We start from the raw sequence: 19,973 nt of genomic DNA on the forward strand, positions 1-19,973 counted from the left end.
TGGCACAGTTCATCTATTTTTAAAAGATTACTCTGGCCACTGTCGTTCCATTGGGTTAGAAAAGGGCAAGCACAGATGAAAGTCCAGAGTAGTTAGGATAAGTATCCATGGTGGGTAAAAGGATGAGTTTTGCATATGATCTCAGAGCTTCCTTATCCTGGATCTAGAGTCAGCCACGGTGGTCAATGCCACACCTGTGTCCTCATGATTCACAGGATGGGGACACACTCATCCCTCCATATCCACTCTCTTGGAGTCCAGCTGCCTGGCCAGGTGGTCTATTAGGACACCTTCTACATCACCTGCAGCTTCTTTCTGGAAATCCCGTGCTTTCTTTCCTCACACATCTTCTCTGACAAGCTTTTGGAGTGCAGACCTTACCTCCAAAGCTACCCTTCCTTGTAGGCCGATCACCATGCCTTTCACCTTAAAACTTTCCCAAGCCATAGCCACATATCCTACAAACTTTAGAGAATGTAGGCAAAGCCTTGAAAATCGTCTCCTTGAAGACCATTCAGCAGAACTGAGAAAGTCCCTCTACCCTTCTCATCAAGGGCGGGGAGTAGGGGCATGACACGTGCCCCCTCAATTCCACGGAGAAACCCCTGCTCTGCCCTCTCCAACTTTCCATTCTCCGTTCTAATACATGAGAGTTGCTTGGCCATCTCAGAGTAGCATAATCCACTTAAGCACTTCACATTAAGCCCACCTGAGGGCCTACCAACTCACTTTGAGACCTACCTGAGGACCTACCACCTACCTTGGAATGTCCGTGCAGATCTCCTCTTGTCCTGCCATTCTTTTATCCTCGATGAAATGGATATATCCCAGTTTAATATCTTCTAGCCCCCACCATCTGGCCAATAAACACAGGTGCTGACACCACTTCCACCTTCTAGAGCCTCGCTTAGCCCCTCCGTATCTTTCCATTGTTTTGTCTTGACTCGATGTAGCACTGTATGATATGATATGTATGTATGGCTCTCTGCTTCCCCTCTCCCATTCTGTTTTCTTCCTTCTGAGGCCATGATGGCTTCTTGGCCCAAGAGGCCATGGTCTCATCACATCCCTCCCCTCTTCCTCATTTCCTAGGCAGAGTCCCTCTCCCCAGCCGAGACCATGAGTCCCATTATCTAACAGACACTGTCATTTCCCACTTTATCTGTTTACCCAAGAGCCTAGATCCTGTGAGAGCAAGGTAGGACAGAATGAATGAAATGTCATTGGAACTCACAGAACTCAGTAAAGATACAAAAACAAGCAGAAAGGGATAACCTACATGCATAGTAAAGAAAGTGGAGTTTACTAGCTTCCATAAGAAAACAAAGAAAGTAGAGGTTTCGATCTGAAAGAAATGGGGAGAAGCCAGAGCTGATACTATAAGCAGAAAGTATAGGAAGGAGAACTTCAAGAATATGTTAATTTTTTTCTACTTTGAAACACTATAAAGAAAATCACAAGAACGAATTACCTGGTTAGATTGATCATTTTGGTTTTGTGTGTGCCCATGCATGTGTGTATGTTTGTGTATGTGTGTGTGTATGAGTTTAGACTGGTCACCAGGAAAAAGCAACTTGTATCCTAACCAAAGTTTTACCATATGCCTGACAGGAACAAATGCTAAGCATGGACTGCGCTGCAGAGCCTGTAAGATGAGCATCCACCACAAGTGTGCAGAGGGCCTCACACCCCAGCGGTGCATGGGCAAGCTGGTAAGGGCATGTGCCAGGAGGGACCCAGAGCTCTCTGCCCAGGGATCTTACCTGTGTCAAGGAGTTCATTTCCTCCGGCTCCTTGTCTGTGGCTCTAAGAGCACTAGAGACCCACTGGCCTGCTCCCATCTGTCTTCCTAACACAATGTCAGAGCAGAGCGGGAGCTACGCTGATCTCATAGACACATGCCCCACATTGGAACAGTGCCCCACTTCTCCCAGGTTGAGACTGGGAGAAGTTTTAGACTGTTTTAGCAGTGCAAGTCCCTTGTCTGGGACTGTTCTTCTTTTCAAAGTGAAATTCATGTACCCCAGGAACGCCCTCCACTTCAGATAGAGTGGTTGGTGACCTGGAGCTTAGCTGGCTGTCACTGAGCTGGTGTCAAGAGAATATCCCCCCACCAAAAGGCACCAGGCAGTCAAAGTCTGCCTCACCATAGCAGAACCACATTGGTCAAATGAAGGGGTAGTGGACAGTCTTGGCACCTCTTTGTTTGCTTGCTTGCTTGCTTTTTTACTGGTCTTGGGGCTCAAACTCTAGGCCTGTTCAGTGACCCTGTACTCTTTTTTGCTCAAGGCTAGCACTCTTCCACTTCAGTCACAGCATCACTTCCAGCTTTTTCTGTGATTAACTGGAGATAAGAGTCTCACAGACTTTTCCTGCCCAGGCTGGCTTTGAACCATGATCCTCAGATCTCAGCCAGCTTCCTGAGTCAGTGTTGGCACTTCTAATCATACCACCACAGAAGAAGGAGTTGTTGTTTTGTTTAGTATTGTTTTGTTTTTGTCAGTAGTGGGGCTTGAACTCTGGGCCTAGGCACTGTCCCTCAGCTCCTCAGCTCAAGACTAGTGTTCTACCACTTGAGCCACAGCACCACTTCCAGCCTTTTCTGTTTATGTAGTACTGAGGAATTGAACCTAGGGCCTCATGCATGCAAGGCAAGCACTCTACCACTGAGCCACCTTCCCAGCCCAAGAATGCACTTCTTTTTGGCACACACTGATTTAAATTAAAAGAAAAAAGCAACCCAAAGCATGCCTGCTCTAAAGAACAATTAGACATTAGGTTGGCATAGTATCTGTCTTCAGGAAATATAAAACCGATCATATAAGAAAAGGAATTCTGTTGTCTTTTCTAGATACTAGAGATAATGTCACCAAAGATCTAGAATTAGGCAGGGCTTCTACCCCACTCTTCCAATGCTGACAGTGCTCAGACAAAAGAGGACATCACTTTCTAAGAACATTGGGGAAGATTTGGGGATTGTAGTAAAGACTACGCCACAGAGTTCCTTCCAGCATTGAGGTTTAGTAAGTCAAGGTTCTTGAAAAATAAAACCCATCGGCGTATTCTGGTCTGCAATGTGCTCATCTCTTAAACCTTGACACACTTGTGACCTTTTGCCTTTACACATGGTGATTCTCACAAACCAAGGAAAAGACCATGCGTGAGAGGCATGAAAACTATGACAGAACTGACAGATACACAGGGCATCCTGCAGGCCTTTTCCGCTATCTGATTTCCCATGGCCAGCCTTGGTATGATTTTAATAACCCATAATAATAAACTCTGGGAAGTCCTGGGAGAAAATGAGTGTCTCACACAGAGTGGAGGAATCAGTGCACAGGAGGAGTAAGGAAGCAGGGCAGGCATAACCAGGGCCAGGACCTTGTTTTCTGGATTAGCATAACTTATTCACGGTCTTCTATTCCTCCCTCCTATCCCATCAGTTGTGAATTATAGAATTAATAGTGTAAGTCAGCATCTTAAAGGAAGAAACCAACTGGTCTCACTTTTAGGGCTAATGCATAGTGTTTGCCATTTCTTTGGTGACAATTAAGCCCTTCTCTCTTTCCTTCTCTCCAGCCAAAGGGTTTTCGGCGTTACTACAGCTCTCCCTTGCTCATTCATGAGCAGTTTGGATGCATCAAAGAAGTTATGCCCATTGGTGAGTTGGAGCAGAGCTTCAGTGGGAGGTGTTGGGTACAATCCTCAAAGCAAACAGGTTGACATGGAGCCATAATTCAGAGGAAATCTTGATCATCTTCAGGTTCTCCTTGGTGGGTCTGCTATCTTGAACCCACTTCTCAGTTGCTGTTCACCTGAGATAGATTGGCTTCTTTTTTTTTAATACATGTTTTTTTTTATTGTGAAAATAATGTACAGAGGGGTTACAATTACATGGGCAAGATAATGAGTACATTTCTTATCAAGCATTGTAGCCTCCTCCTTTGTTTCCCCTTCCCATCCCTTCCCATTCTCCCCCCACCCCCCACCAGATCCTCCCCACTCCCCCCCCCCCCACACCAAAGTTGTAAAGTTCGCTTTAAACATAACGATTTGTACATCTCATTGTTGCAATGGGTCCACCTGTATCCCTATTTAAACAATTTGTTTTTCCCTTCCCCTCCACAAATTATACCAACATCAAATACAGTGAAAGCAGGGGTTATACTGTGGGGGAGGGGCATACAAAGCAACAAAGAAATAATCTTATAAATGTGTTAGAAACAATCTCATGAAAGAAAAAAAAACATTTGAATACATATCTTAGGGTTCATTTCCCTAACATCACCTTATCTGACCTTTTCTGCTTGACTCAGACATATACTAGATATTGCAAATAAGGGAAACCATGGGACTTATGTTTCTTTGGGCCTGGCTTACTTCACTTAATATAATTTTTTCCAAGTCTTTGCATTTCCTAACAAATGGGGCAATGTCATTCTTTCTGATGGAGGCATAGAATTCCATTGTGTATATATACCACATTTTCTTGATCCATTCATCTACTGAGGGGCATCTGGGTTGGTTCCATATCTTAGCTATAATAAATAGTGCTGCAATAAACATAGTCATGCTGGTAGCTTTAGTGTGATCTTGTTTGTAAACATTTGGGTAAATACCCAAAAGTGGGATTGCTGGGTCATAGGGGAGCTCTAGGTGGAGTCTTTTGAGGAACCTCCATACTGCTTTCCAAAGTGGTTGAACAAGTTTACACTCCCACCAGCAACCCTTCTTAACCAGCTGCTCTGAGATAAGCTTTTCTTCTGTTACAGCATGTGGCAATAAGGTGGACCCTGTCTATGAGACCCTCCGCTTCGGGACTTCCTTGGCCCAGAGGACGAAGAAGGGGAGCTCTGGCAGTGGCTCTGACTCACCTCACAGAACCTCTGTAATTATCCCATCATTCCCCTGTCAGTTCTCCCTTGGTTCCCTGAGCGTGTCTGAGGCAGGTATGGTCATAGGCAGTGCATTGTGAGGAATTCCACCGAAACATACCTGAGGCATTTTTTGAGTTGAGCAGCCTCCAAAGGGAAACCCAGAATGCTCTGCACCACTAAAATTAACTTTCTACTGCCAGAAAACATTTTACTTGCATTGTGATTATCTCAATCCTCAAAGGCAATTTAAAGCTTCTGTTAGTGTTCTTTCTTTCAGTTTTTACAGTTTGCTTTCAATCCAATCCTTCTTCAGAACATATTTGATTTATAATATCAATAATTTCTGAAAAAATGTACTAAGCTTATTTAAAAATAAAGTAAGCTCAAGAGCTATTTTAAAAAAAGTTACTTTCCTGCTCACATACCAACCTCATGGCTCATGACTCATCCTGTGTACCTTCTCTCCTTTACCTTCCCAGTAGATAACACATCAGTAAACACATTAAGAAATACAAAAAAAAATATCCGGCATGAGCAAAGAGCAGAATCCGGGAAGTCCTACTGTTTCCAGCTTTCCTTCTAGCTACTTCCCAGTAGAAAGATATAGCTAGATAATTCTCATCTTTTTCTGTCTTTTCCTACGACAAAGTACACAGCTTAATTTCATGCGGAAACAATCCTTCCTAAAGATGTTTGACATGTGAATAGGTGAGACCTTCCTCTGAGGAACATTCACCTTTCCAAATGCCTTCCCACTTTTAGGCTGCTCTCAACTAACTGTTGCACTCATTTCTGTGAGCTTGTTATTATCTCTTTTCTGGCTATCGCATTCAGAATTTTTATAAATGCTCCAAAATACCTTCCTATTCTGCAGCCCTTGCTGAATGCCACCATCTGTCCTGCAGAGAGGCGAGGAATTTCCAATTCACACTGCCGTGTAACAGAGCCTGTAACCAGTCACTGGTTTGATTGTTGCAGCCCCTGATGAACTGGGAGCTTAGGGAGCAAAGCCAGGATAAGCCTCCAAACTTTCTGCACCACTCAGCATCCCATGATTGGGGTGCTTATGGGAGGAAGGGCAGAACATGCCCTTAGGATAATTCTCAGGTTGAATTGGAACAGCTTCCTCATTGGGTGCTGGTCAGACCTTAAGATAGAATGATGCTCTAGCTGGTAACAACACGTATGGGTTGGTATGTGAGTAAGAAGGCTTATAAGTCCTCTGATGTCTTGTGGTTATAGTAGAAACCATCTTTAAGCTCATCCAAAGCTCTGTTCTTCAGGCACTTCACTGGTTCTAAGAGGAAAAAACCAAAAGTAGTTTTCAGCCTTCCCCAGCCAAGGCTATACCATAGGGCCTAAGTGTATATATAGCCTATACCATCTGGGATTGTGTATGTACACTATGATGATTGCAGTGACACAATTGCCCACTAACACATCTTTTTGAGAACATATTCATAAGTGACATGTGAGTGTATACATGTGACCAGCATGGTCTACTGATCACTGAGCAGCAGGGTCAACATCCCTGGGGAGTGTGTTAGAACCACAAATTTGGGTCCCACACTGAACTACCAAACCAGGAAAACTCATCTTGGGGGTCCCGCAATCTCTCTCCCACTCTCTTTTTATTGAACCTTTTAGATTATTCTGATGCACATAAAAATTGAGAATTACTGTGCAAAATTCAGAACATAAGCTTGCTTCCAAGGAAGTCAGCCCCCACCAGCCCCCTCCTCTTTTTTTCTTCATATCCTCCCTTCCTTGCTCATGCTTGCTCATGTCCCTTCATGTGAGAACAGCTTTTGAATCAAGAGCCTGCAGAATGCTGATCATCACTCTAAACCCACAGACCGTGTTACGTCTTTCTCAGGAAGTGACGAGAGCAATGGCTGCCAATGAATTTGCTCCCCAGAAGCCCGAGAGAGCTGGCTTGCTATCTGCAGCTCTCTTCCTTCACAAGTCAAGATTTTGTAGCTACCACCCAGCAATTCAAAGAAAAGCACATGAAACTGACTAGAGCAGAAGGCCCCCTGTTCACTTTGACCTGCACTCTGAGCAAGCTTGCCTGCTCTCACATCTCTGGTGAGAGCAAATAAATATTTCCTCATTCCACTCTAGCACAAGCTTTTCCTATCCTTGTATGAGGCCAGCACTAGCTGGAGGAACAAATTCCCCCACAACAAAGCCTCATTCCACTCAATAAAGAAAGCCAATCCAGAAAGAAGGGCAGAGAGGTGCCCACACAGAGATGACCCGGAGCTACCCACATACACAGTAATGGCGACGATGAGGTGACAACCTCAGACACATCCCACAGTAGCCACAAACATTTCAGACTCTGCATTTTTGCTGAAGTTAATAAACAGTTCCAACCATCTGAAGAATCAATGAAGGGTCCCTGCTTTTCTCTCTCATCTCTAAAATAACTTTCTTCTAGCAACATCTGGACCCTGTAGTACAATGCAAAAAAAGCCCAGTGTCTGAATGTCAATAAGGTATTTTCCTTCCTTGTCCACTTACCCTGGGACTGGTTCCACCAATAAATATTTCTTGGAGTTTTGATTATTAAAGGCAGTGTTCTGACAACTGTAGAGAGACAAAGACAAATCAAAGTGTACCTACATATCTGTCACTCCACTCTTACCCGTATGTGCAACTGACTCCAACAGAAGGAAACAGAAACAACTGGTTGGTATTTTTAAATGGTTTTGTTCCCTCCTTACAGGGTCAAGTGGTAATGAACTCCAGCCCTTTGCTGTTCTCTAGCATTGTTATATCCTAATGCTAACAAATTCCCACATAACAAAGCTTTGGTCCACTCAATAATTTTCTTCCAGGACTGTAGAGGCATTTGTTTTACATTATCGGAAACTCTTGCCTGACTGGTTCCAAATTGTTATGGTCTTTTTTTTTTAATATGCTTCCAAATGTTCTAGAATATAAAAGGCTTGATGGCTTTGGAGAAGCCAACAGAAACCAAATTCCAAAATAAAACCACATTCTGGGAGTTGGTTGGCTAGTTTGTGAACCATCTTCAGTTACATAATATTAAATTAAAATAAATGAAATTCTCTGCACAGCAACTCTTGTGCAGAAACCATGAACTTCAAAGGGACCAAAGTCAAGTGACTTAGAGACTCTGGGCTTTTTTTCTTTCTGATTTGTTAAGAAAATTAAAATGCAGGAAAAAAAAAGAATCTTAAAGCTATACTGTAACAAAGAAATCAATTTTAGTCAGGTGCTCTCAGTGCTCTAGAGCTGAACTGTAGAGTAGGAAGGCATATAGTTTATTTTTTAATTTGCCTGTCCTCAGAAGCCTCTAAATTTCTCTCTGAAGATAATGGAGCCAAGCAGAGAGAAAACTTTTGAAAGAGATCATCAGAAAAATGCCTATGATCTATCCACCAGCTAGAAGCAGGATCTGATTTATAGCATTTGCCACTTTCTGCAGTGTAAATATCTCTACCATGACCAATTTCATTCTGCCAGTGTGACCCAGAAAACTCTCACCAACTCACACAGCCAGTTCACCAGAGGACAGAACACAGAACTTGGGCTTCTGAGTTCTGGAGGCAATGCCTGGCGCCCACTACCCCACCCCACACTACTTGTTCTGTGGGAACTCGTCAGGTTTCTACTTCTCTGTAGGCTTCAGATTCCTGTCTAAGAAATGCATTTATCACTGGGCACCAGTGGCTCTATGTATTCAAAGCCAGCCCAGGCAGGAAAGTCCTGTGAGACTCCAGTTAACCACCAAAAAATAAGCTGGAGGTATAGCTATGGTTCAATTGAGAGAAGGGGGATTAAAGGCTCAGGGACAGCACCCAGGCCCTGAGTTCAAGGTCCAGGATTGGGAAAGAAGAAAGGAAGGAAGGAAAGAAGGAAGGAAGGAAGGAAGGAAGGAAGGAAGGAAGGAAGGAAGGAAGGAAGGAAGGAAGGAAGGAAGGGAGAGAGAGAGAGAGAGACAGGAAGAGAGAGGGAGAAAGAGAGAGAAAGAGAGAGAGAGGGAGGGAGGAATGAAGGGAGGGAAATAATAGCTTTATTATAGGAAACAAATAAAATGTTACAAAGCACTTAAAAGAGGGATGTGATAGCTGTTTAGAGTGGTGGTATTATTATGGTTGATGGTCTGAACCCAAGTGGAAAAAATGTTAATTACCTCACTTATTTTTTTAAGCTAGAATAAATATCACAAAATTTGAATGTTTGGAAATGTAAATAACATTTAATTTTTAGTAACTCCCTCAGTAGGATGTCCCATGCCCGGTGATTTGCACTTTAAGCTCATCTATCAGAAAAGCTATCGTTTTCTTGAAATTTTTGAATGATGGACATGGACAGGAATTATGACTTATCTCTGTTGTCTGTTGCTGAGCATAGTTGATTGTGGCCTGTGTTCCTGGGCACTCAGGCCAAGCCAGGGCCTTCCACAGACACCTGGCACTGCCAGGCACAGACACGTAGCTTCTCAAAAGGCAACCAGCAAAGGCAGCAATAATTGGATGTTCACGTGTCATACATATTCCAGTTTAGCTCTTTTTCTGGTATCAGAACCTCTCCTCCATTGGCCCATGATATTCTATGGCTCATTCCATTCTGTTTCTTCTTTCCTCCAAGACATCAGATCTCGTGGAGGTTCCTGAAGAAGCTGACGGGCCAGGAGACGGGCCTGACCTGAGGAAGAGAAGCAGCAGTGGTGAGTGAGGGGACTACCCCGTGCAGATGAGGGCCAGCCAAAAGGCTTTGTCCACTTCTGCGCCCTACTTTCCCTGTTACCTTGGGAATCCACTTGGACAAGAGTCTAATATGGGGGCTGAAAGGAAATAGAAAGTCGTCTGAGTGATTCTGGTGATTGGCTATAACGTTTCCCTGATTCTATCTCCCATCAGTTCTGAGAAGAACTTAAAGATAGGCATAGTCATACTGAGATTGAGGAGTCAGTCCTAAACTTCCTTCATCTACCTAGATTAAATCAGAAAGCTCGACCTCTAGAAGGCCTACTACACTGGAGGTACCTGAAACCAGATGAAAGGTTGGAAGCACCTGAGAGGCTGTCAAAACACCCCTGGCAAAAAAAAACCCACTGTGAACAATCAGCCAGATATTCTTTATCAATATGATTTAATCATGCAAAAACTTAAGTCCTTGTTACAATGACCTCTAAAATATTTCTTATATGATAGCTCTACAATATTAATTGATCATATGAAGAAAAAACTACCTCTTCAGCCAGAGTAAAGACACACAACCAAGTCCATATGCATAATATAAGCCTTTGCCATGCCCTCAGTGGAAAACACATACACACCTGCTAACACTCAGTGCTGAGTTAAGGATTCCTCAGTACCACAAGGGAAACCGTGCTTGCTGATAGATTGAGGCAAACATTGGCACTTAGTAAATAGTGTCATTAGAAAGACTCGTTAAAGGGGGCAGGCGGTCAGGGGAAAATGGTACTACATTGCAAGAGCCATCCTAGCCCAGGTTTGTTTGGTATACAGATCCACCAGCTAAATTTAGCCAGCCACCCCAGAGTTCAAGATCTGAAAAACCAACTGATTGGAAATGAATGTATAATTCAGACTTGTACGTCCATGCTTTAAGCCTTGCTTAGCAGCTCAGACCCGAGTCCCAGCTCTGCTGGCATCCTTTTGCTGAGGTTTTCTCAACCAACATGGCTTGAGGCCTCATCACTACTATCTGTGCTGGACATCTTCTCCGTGGCACCCCCTTGCTCTGAAGGAAGGTGGCTGGTTTTCACTCAATGATCACGTGACTTAAACCCAGACTCAATCTCTCTCTGAGTTACTCCATGTGTTGAGTCTTTTCGACATTTGCAGATGCCTAGGGCCTACTGCGGGTGGCACACAGAACGTGACAAAGGCACCTTCAATGGACACACACAGCTTTCCTGTGGATCCTCTCATCTAGCCACGAAAACCAGCTCTTCCCACAGTTCTCTGCTCCGTAAATGGGCATTCCACATAACCACTCCATTTGGCTAAAGTCTTTGGTGTCAGTCTTGACTCCCCTTCCCCCTCACACTTCATATCCAATCTATCAGAAAAATCGATCTGCAACCTCTCAAATTTATGTCCAACAAATGCTTCCCGTTTAACTCTCTGTCTCGGCCTTCCTGATCTGGTTCTATCAATGCCATTGCTGGCCCAGCCTACTCATTTAGTATTTAAGACCTCTTTACCCTGGAGAGTTCTTCTTTCAGAAAATTATAGTTAGATAATAAGCTGCCTATTAAGATATGATTAAAGTAGTCATCTGTACTTAGGAATCTTCAATATGAAGCATAGCTGCTATTCACAAAGTCACCATAAGGCCCTCAAGTGTCAGAGATACATCACAGAGATGCACTATTCCAAGCATGGTCCACGGACCAGCAGACCAGCCATCACTTGGGAGCTTGTTAAGAATGCAGAATTTCAGGCTACCCAGATATCCTGAGATAGAATCTGCATATGAATCTGTGGTTTCTGTATAGGATCATCAGCGTTTGAGAAGTAGAAATAAAGGTTATTTAGTTTAAATACCTCTCTCTTTCACACACACACACACACACACACCCCACATGCCATATAGATAAAGAAACTAAAATTGAGATTAATATACTCAAGGACATAATATTGATTCTTTTCTGTCTCTTCTGTTAAGGGGCAGTTTCACAGCCTTATTAAAAGAAATCTGTTAGAGCTCACACTTGAGAGGCTAAGGAAGGAAGATTGGAGGCCAGTCTGAAGTACACGTGAGTCCAGAGAGAGGGGGAGAGAAAGAGAGAGAGATTTGTTGAAAGAATTTAGCAAGCTATAAACTTCCACAGCTCTTTGGAGATCTATTAATAATTCCTTTGATCAGCAATAGCATTCTTTACAATGTACCCTTAGAAGCCAAAGGGATTAATTATGCAACAGTTTGGTTCAAAATATTTTTCTTTGATTTTAATCCCCTATCCATGCCGTTTGAAAAGTAGCATGGAGAAAACATTGGTTTCATGTGGTTCAACTTCCCAGGGATTTTCTCAGTTGTGTCAAATAAAAGGTTTGGCTTTTCAGCAGCCATGATTGGGATGCAAATCACAACCAGTTCTGTATTATGCTAAATAAATACCCAGAGCAGAAAAGGCGTTTCTCCCAGTCAGTATTATCACAGATTTCTTGATGAGTGTCTCTACTTACAGCTTAGAAGAGGGTTTATGTCACATTGAGTCCATTACTGCTATTGCTATGACTTCAGTCTCTGCCTTTTCTCATAAGTTATCTTGGGCAGGTCTGAGTATTTCCAGTTGTTGTCAGTACAATTCCTAGATGCATCAGAGATGGAGAAAGGGAAAGTTGTTAGTCTTTCTCTTTGACTTAAGTGTTAGACACCTCACTCATAACAAAGTAATAAGCAGAAAGCAAAATCCACGCTGCCTATCTTGGCTCAAAATGCCAAATAATAACATTACTGACCGCCTTCGGTAATTGCATTTCACTGTAACTTCATGGGATCAGAGTTTTCCTGGAAAAGAAACAGAAAAAACAGAAGTGAAAACAAATTTCCTAGAAAAAAATTTTTCAAAAAGGTCTTGGTTTATCACATGCACTCAAGGATATTACAAATCTAATATCATCTTAACTTTGCATTCAGGCAAAGAAATTTTGCCCAGAAATCAAAGAAAAAAAGCAAGTTTTCAGAAAATGTATGCATTTTGAAATTTTAATCTTGCATTTAGCCCTCATTGGTTCTACATGTCAAATTTTATCTTGTTGCTAAAAAAAAGAAGAAATAATGGAAACAGATATTTAATGAGTCAGTTGACAGATACTTTTGGTTCTTATACCCCTCTGATGGAAAAATTCCTATATTGTAGATGTATTTATAATGTGTTTTTGCAACACAAACTTAGGATCTAATAGGTAAGGATCTCTTTAAAAGCATAGAAGGTTCCCTTTCCAGCAAACAGAAGGATAGATGCACTGTGAAATCTCCCCTAGTTTAGCACTCCTAAAACTGTTAAGAAAGAGACCTAAAAAGAAATTTCTAGTTATGTATTGCTGAATTGGCAGCAAAATAAGACAATTCTTTAGGATTTCGAAGTGATTAAAACATGTAAGTAGATAATCAGGGCAATGATTACTTGTGCACAGCGCTGCTACTTCAGATGGAATCATACTAGATCCCCTGTATGAAATTCAAGGACAAAACTTGAGGAAGTAAAGGGTAACAGTGTCAATGACAAACCTCTGGAAAAAATGCCAATACCCCCAAAAGACACCCATCCATCATGCCACCAGGAAAGGAGAATATCTTCCAGAGGTATCAGTCTTAACTTGGGAGAAAACAGAAAGAAGGGGAGAGAGAGAGAGAGAGAGAGAGAGAGAGAGAGAGAGAGAGAGAGAGAGAGAGAGAGAGAGAGAGAGAGAGAGAGAGAGAGAGAGAGAGAGAGAGAGAGAGAGAGAGAGAGAGAGAGAGAGAGAGAGAGAAAAGCAAAAGAAAACTTGTATATTAATATATAAGAATGAACTTGAAGACAAAAAAGAAGTTACTAGAGATACAAAACATCATTATATACATATATATTTCATCAGAAGATACAAATTCTGAGCAGGTATAGTGTTTCATGTCTGTAATCTCAGCTACTTGGGAGGTAGAGAGGTTTATGATTTGAAGCTAACCTAAGGAGGAGAGTTGGGAGGACCCTAGCGCAAATAATAAACTAGGCTTAGTGAAACATACTTGTACTCCCACTGCATATTTGGCATAGTAGGAGGATCAAGGTCTGAGGCCAGCCCAGGAAAAAATATAATACCTTACCTTAAAGAAAAAAATTTTTACATCAAAAAACTGCAGGCATAGCTAAAGTAGTACAGTGCTGGCCTAGCAAGTACAAGGCCCCAGTACTGCCAATTCAGATAGAGATAGATAAGATAGATAGATAGATGGATAGATAGATAGATAGATAGATAGATAGATAGATAGATAGATAGATACTTTTATAGATAGATAGGTTATGAACTTGTACATAATTGATGTAGTGCTTCACATTTAAGGAGAACATTTTAAAAATCACTAGGAAAATTAATTAATATTGTGCTTCATAGTGAAAAATTGTTCATACCTTTCACTCATTGGCATGTCAGACAGAGGGATTCAGTACCAATGTCAACGATTTGGTGATATGCTTGGCAATCCTAATCTAACTGACTTGAAAAGGTGGTGCCATCTAAATAACATATTCATTTTTAAGAACACAAGGAACAATTATAAAAAATTCATCACCTACAGCTACTTAAAGATAATTTTTTAAGAAACCTAAAAAGCTCAAAAACTTGCCTACTAGACGATAGGACAAGCTTCCTCCATTTCAAAGAATTTAACATTATCAGAACACATCTTTCTGTCCGTCATAGAAAGAAGATCAAAATACTCAAAAGTCGATAGTTGAAATGGCTAGGTGTGTAGTACACTGTAGAGCATAGTCCTAGTGTGTGGACCCCCCTGAGTTCCATCCCTACAAAAGAAAAAATGGAAAAAGACCATGAAATCAATAACTTGGAAAATTTAAATATATTTTAAAGTAATTCATACTTAAAATTAGAATAGATGGTAGACTAAGTAATAATTAACCGTCACACTTCTTAATGCACATAGATGAAAATGGGACCAGGGAACTTGAGGAGATGAGTAGGGTTGGGATAAATAGGAAAGAGAGAGAATGATATAAAGCATAACATTCATCATAATTTGACATGTTGAACTGAAACACATTTGTATAACTACTTTAAAAAAATTTTTAAAGACTATGTCCTAACTTTGTGTGAAGGCATTAAAAGTATTCCACTCTAAAAGTATTTTTTCTACAAAGTAAGAAAGCAGACTGGAGGCATGGCTAAAGTGGTAAAGTGATAGCAATGAGCAAGAAAGCTGAGTGAGAACGCAAGGTCCTGAGTTCCAGTTCCAGTAGTGGTACAAAGTAAGAAAGTCTGTGAAGTCATAATCTATGAGCCATACTTGAAAGTCAGAAAATGAAATATAATAAACCCTCAACAAAATACAGGAAAAAGGCAACCATAAGGAGTATGGTTTATTAAATTACAAACTAGGATAGATCAATAAATCCCACTGTTTTTTTAATATCAAAGTTTATGATCTCCAACAACTCTTTAAGAGATAAGGGAAAGTAAAACAGAAAGCAATAACAAAAAATGGCAAATAAAAATTTGAAAAATTTGGGCTGGGAAGGTGGCTCAGTGGTAGAGAATGCTTGCCTTGCATGCCCGAGGCCCTGGGTTCGATTCCTCAGCACCACATAAGCAAAAAGAAAAAAGCTGGAAGTGGCGCTGTGGCTCAAGTAGTAGAGCCTAGCCTTAAGCTAAAGAGCTGAGGGACAGCGCCCAGGCCCAGAGTTCAGGTCCCACAACTGGACCCCCCCCAAAAAATTGTCTTAACCAAATTCTCCCCAAAAAACAACTTTTTTCTTAATAGGCTGACACCCAAAAGATATCAATGACTAAAGCCAGGCAAGAAATACAAGTAGAAAACTTGATTTGTTTCTGATCCTTATAGAAACTGAATCAATATTTAAGTTTTTGCACAGTAAAAATACCAGGCCCAGACAAGTTTATAGATAAATTCTAGCAAACATTTAAAAGACTAGAAAATTTCCAGATTACATAAGTTCTTCCAAAGGAAAAAAATCAACAGGGGGAAGGGTGGCCACATTCTCTGACTTAGTTTATGAGGTTCCCATACTGACTCCAAAACCAAACAAGGATGGAAGAGGGAAAATCACTGGCCAGACTCCCTCTTGAACATAGATACAGACATCTGAAACAAAACCCATTATGTATTTTAAAAGCACATTGCATAAAACCAAGTTGGGCTTATTCCAGGGGCTCAAATATGGGTCAATGTCAGATAGTTCAGTAATGTAATTTGTCACATTACAATGTGGAAGAAAGAAAAATCAAATCATCCTCTCAGGAAGCAATGGTGCACATCGGCTTTCCAGGTCTGTGAAGTCAAAAAAGGAAGGCAGAATGTGAGGAGAGAGAAAGAGAAAAGAAAACCCAGCCTCCAGAAAGGAGGCAAAAGATTTATTCTGCATCTTTAACTAAAGAAAATAGGCCTGAGTAGTGGCATAAGCTTTGGGTATTCGTCATGAGTGAAATTTTAAAAAATTATTTTTCATAGAAGAGTTAGTATATTTTAGAAAAAGTTACTTTTCTCTTCTTTCTTCAAATCAAAATCTTAAAACCAGCTTGAAAGAATAGATTTTAAAACCCATGTTATTTGCAACTGTATGTCTGAAAACACAGTTAAAGTCATTTCAAATAATTTCCAGCATAGTTCACAAAAATACTATACATTTTGAATCAGAGAGATAGTCAACAAAAAGCTAAAACAATATGAATTTACAAAAAAAAATCTTAAAAATCAATCCATTCTGAACTCCTTATGCAGTTTCCATTTTAGCCCCAATCCCTAATTTTCTAGGAAGATTCTCCTTGCATGTTCCCACTCAAATATTTAACATCCTTTTAGAAATGTTCAGTTTTATATTGTCAAAATCAAGTCTTTATACCTGGGTCTCAAAGAGTGACACAATACCAGCAGATGTCTTTTAAAACTGGTAAACACTAATTTGATTGAATGGCCAAATATTGAGGCCAACAAGGTCTTGTCGAACTGGGTTTATCTTCTAATTAGGCTTCCTCAGAGTAGTGGACTGTTCTCCATTAACTCTGCAGCTATAAACTGGGTGGAATAGATATTTAATAGGCTTCAGTGCATCTTTGGTGCCAACTCTATTTTAAGAACAGTAACGATTGTCTACACACTAATGAAATAGACTGTGGCTTTTGTGGAACTCTTCTTTCCCGGGGCACATACCCTCTTTCTGCTGGCATTTTCTTGAAAAGTCTGAAGGAAAATAAAAGGGATAAATAAAGAAGTAATGGGTGATTTTAAATGCCATTTACCATGAAAAGAGCTGGGGCTGTGCATAGGCCTACCATCAATCAAAGCCCAGGGGAGGAGATATGGGAGGAGCCAATTGCTCTCTGGCCCACGCCACTCCTCTTTGGGGCCCCTCTCTTCAAAGTCTCTCTGCTTCTGTGACTCTCTTTTCACTGTCGAATAAATTTTCCCTGTCTAAATAATAAATAGATGCAGAGATAAATGCATAAATAAAATGTCAACTCATCTAAAGGATAGATTAAAATTTTAGACACTATAACTCTATTGTATATATTGAGAAACATTTGTCATGTGTCATTAAGGGAAGAAACATCTGGTAAGAATGGTAAAACTAGGTTGTCACTGAAGGGAACCGGCTAACCAAACTCACCTATCTCCCACAGTGGTCCATGTGGACAGGTGAAGCTGCCCATTTGAAGATGGTTTGTCCTCTATCAAAGGCCTTCTTCAACGTGGCTATGTACATGCAAAAGAAAGAACCATACATTCCAAGAATAAACTAAAATGATAAGGAGAGTCCCAATGCATTGAAAGGAAGGGATCAAAGAAATGTTTTGAAGTTTGAAACTCAAGCCTTAATCTGCAAAACAGAACATAGATATCACTAAGGAGTTAAAATCAAGATATTGAGTATAAACCCCCAGATAGTAAAAGCAGTTCAAAGGCAAGTGAAGGAGACTATACCTCACCATCACCCCACTAACAAATGACTCAACACGTTCAGCATGAAAGAACAGCATGCCCTACTCCTGAGAAGATGGCCAGATGAGACTAGTTAGTTGATGAGACATAGTTGCCCAGTGATGTTAAGGATGGGTGCTGGCCAGGTCATTAAGAGGCCATAGGCTTGCCGAGATGAGGGAAGCAGGCTATGGGAAAGGACATGAGGCAAAGTCACTGGAAGGAGGAAGACAGTGAGGATCAAGGGAGAAGATACAGTGCACAGAATAAAGAAACTGACCTCCTTCAGTCATGTTCCAAACATGGTGGCTGGATTCACAAGCACCTGCTCTCTCTTCTCCCTCAGTATTTACATATCCAGAAAATGGCACCGATGATTTCAGAGACCAAGCAAAGAACACAAACTACCACGTATCTGCAGAAGTCACAGAAGACAGATCAGACTGGAGTCCTCAGAGCAAACTGCAGGTTACTATCCAAGTGGGTTATCATATCCATTGTGTGGGTCCCAGACTAGAATTGTGGGAAAATAAAATAGAATAATGTAGTGTGATGTTCCATAGCATAATAATGTGTCATATATAAACAGATATCACAAGGCACAAAAGGTAAAGATAAAGATTTCATTGTGATCTTTATATTTTGTCATAGATGTTCATCTAAGTTGACTCATGTATGTACAAATTATAAAAATGGCAATATATGATTACATTGCATAAAAAGCATATATTTGTTATATTTTATAGTTAGATGATCAAATACATATCCATATACTTGTCATAAAATAAAGAGTATAAAACAACTAAGCTCTAAATAACAAATAGGTTAAAAATGATGCATACAGTCATGAGCAACTTTTGTTTCATACACATATAGTATGTTTATTATGTCACATATGTAAACATATCATGCAATTATGTATTATGCCACATATCATTTAGCTTGTATATTATAAAATATGTGTTTCTATACCATTGAAATGTAATTTGTTAATAATGATAGCTAATATTTATATGACACAAGACTCTTAGAGTTGGTAATTTGGGACTATAATAAAATATGCCTCACAAGATTATGGTGACATTTAATACTGCTATTAGAAGTAATATGATGCCTGGTCATAGTAAACTATCAAAATCCCAGCTTTCATTATTACTGTTGAAAGGCTTCATAATCAGTAGATATTGGTGCCTGACCTACCCTATCTCTGTCTGATGCCAACATCTGTGTTTTCCTCTCAATGTGAATAACAAAAAAAGCCACTTTTAGAAAAAAGAATTGCTTATTACTATTCACATATCCCTTTCTCTTTAGAGAGAATATTTCCATTCCTGGGGCTAACCCTGACATTTTTTTTTACAAAGGCTCATATCAAAGAAAAAATTATGTGAAGAAAATTGCAATATTTCTGACAATGGGTTCCAAATAATTGTTTTTGAATGGTTCATAATAAAAATCTAACTCAGCTAAGAAATTAAAAAATAAACCTCAAGTTGAGAGAGAAAACACTAATAACTGGTAGATACCTGAACACCTATGACCCCTCTGCTCAAATTCTATTATAGCAACTTTTCCATTTCCTAGTTTCATGCTTTCTTTTCTCCATCTCTTTCCCATTCCTTCTCTCACCTTCCTTTTATTTCCTCTTTCAGGGATCTCTTTCCAAAGACCCATTACAGATGAACACCTACGTTGCCTTGTACAAATTTGTGCCACAGGAGAATGAAGACTTAGAAATGAGGTAAAAAGAAATGAATGAATGAATGAAAAACAATGTTAAAGCCAAGGGTTTTCCTCCTGAACAAATAATTCCACATGTGCTTTAAAATAATGATTCTAAAATAGTATGTCAAGTGACTTGTGGGATTTATAAGGATTTCTGGGTCCCCTGCCCAGAACATCTGGTTCAGTAGACTTGGCATCTCTGCTAGTCCATGAGTATGCTGATGCTGCTAGTCTGAGGACTACAGTTTGGGAAACCCTGCTTTAGTGCATGATCAGCAGATTAGCTAATGGAAGTATGTATTATATACTTGACTTCTAGTAGATTCTGATAGAGAATCAAAAATTATAATCCTCGCACTAACTGATAGAGGAGCCAGGTGCTGGTGGCCCATGTCTATACTCCTAGCTACTTGAGAGGCTGAAATCTGAGGATACAGATTCAAAGCCAGAAAAGTCAGTGAAACTCTGATCTCCAATTAACCAGCAAGAAGCTGGAAGTAGAGGAGTGGTTCAAGTGATAGAGCACCAGCCTTGAGCGAAAAGTGGGGTGAGAGGAAATCCAAATGAGAGTACAAGGACCTGAGTTTAAGACCCAGTACCAGCACAAAAATAAAAAAAATTAAGCAGTGTTAACTAGGGTTCTTATGCTTTATGGAAATTAAAATACAGAGGAAGAGAAGATGAGTTTTGTGTCATTATGAAATAGAACCT

General features: G+C 40.5%; 1 protein-coding gene across 3 annotated transcripts in view; it reads left to right on the forward strand.

Annotated features, from left to right (window-relative positions):
• Stac (SH3 and cysteine rich domain) overlaps positions 1 to 19,973 on the forward strand; it is a 142,516-nt gene that overhangs the window by 88,152 nt on the left and 34,391 nt on the right. For 2 of the 3 annotated variants that reach the window (XM_070006575.1, XM_070006577.1), the window contains exons 3-8: positions 1,612 to 1,712; positions 3,580 to 3,661; positions 4,773 to 4,888; positions 9,501 to 9,579; positions 17,884 to 18,017; positions 19,190 to 19,278. In XM_070006575.1, coding sequence (XP_069862676.1) covers positions 1,612 to 1,712; positions 3,580 to 3,661; positions 4,773 to 4,888; positions 9,501 to 9,579; positions 17,884 to 18,017; positions 19,190 to 19,278 — 601 coding nt within the window. The remainder of the gene's footprint in view (positions 1 to 1,611; positions 1,713 to 3,579; positions 3,662 to 4,772; positions 4,889 to 9,500; positions 9,580 to 17,883; positions 18,018 to 19,189; positions 19,279 to 19,973) is intronic. The other variant, XM_070006576.1, reaches the window with a different exon arrangement.

This window comes from Dipodomys merriami, unplaced genomic scaffold (genome assembly GCF_024711535.1).
Source record: "Dipodomys merriami isolate MVZ:Mamm:240054 unplaced genomic scaffold, mDipMer1.0.p SCAF_7, whole genome shotgun sequence".
Lineage (NCBI taxonomy): Eukaryota > Metazoa > Chordata > Mammalia > Rodentia > Heteromyidae > Dipodomys > Dipodomys merriami.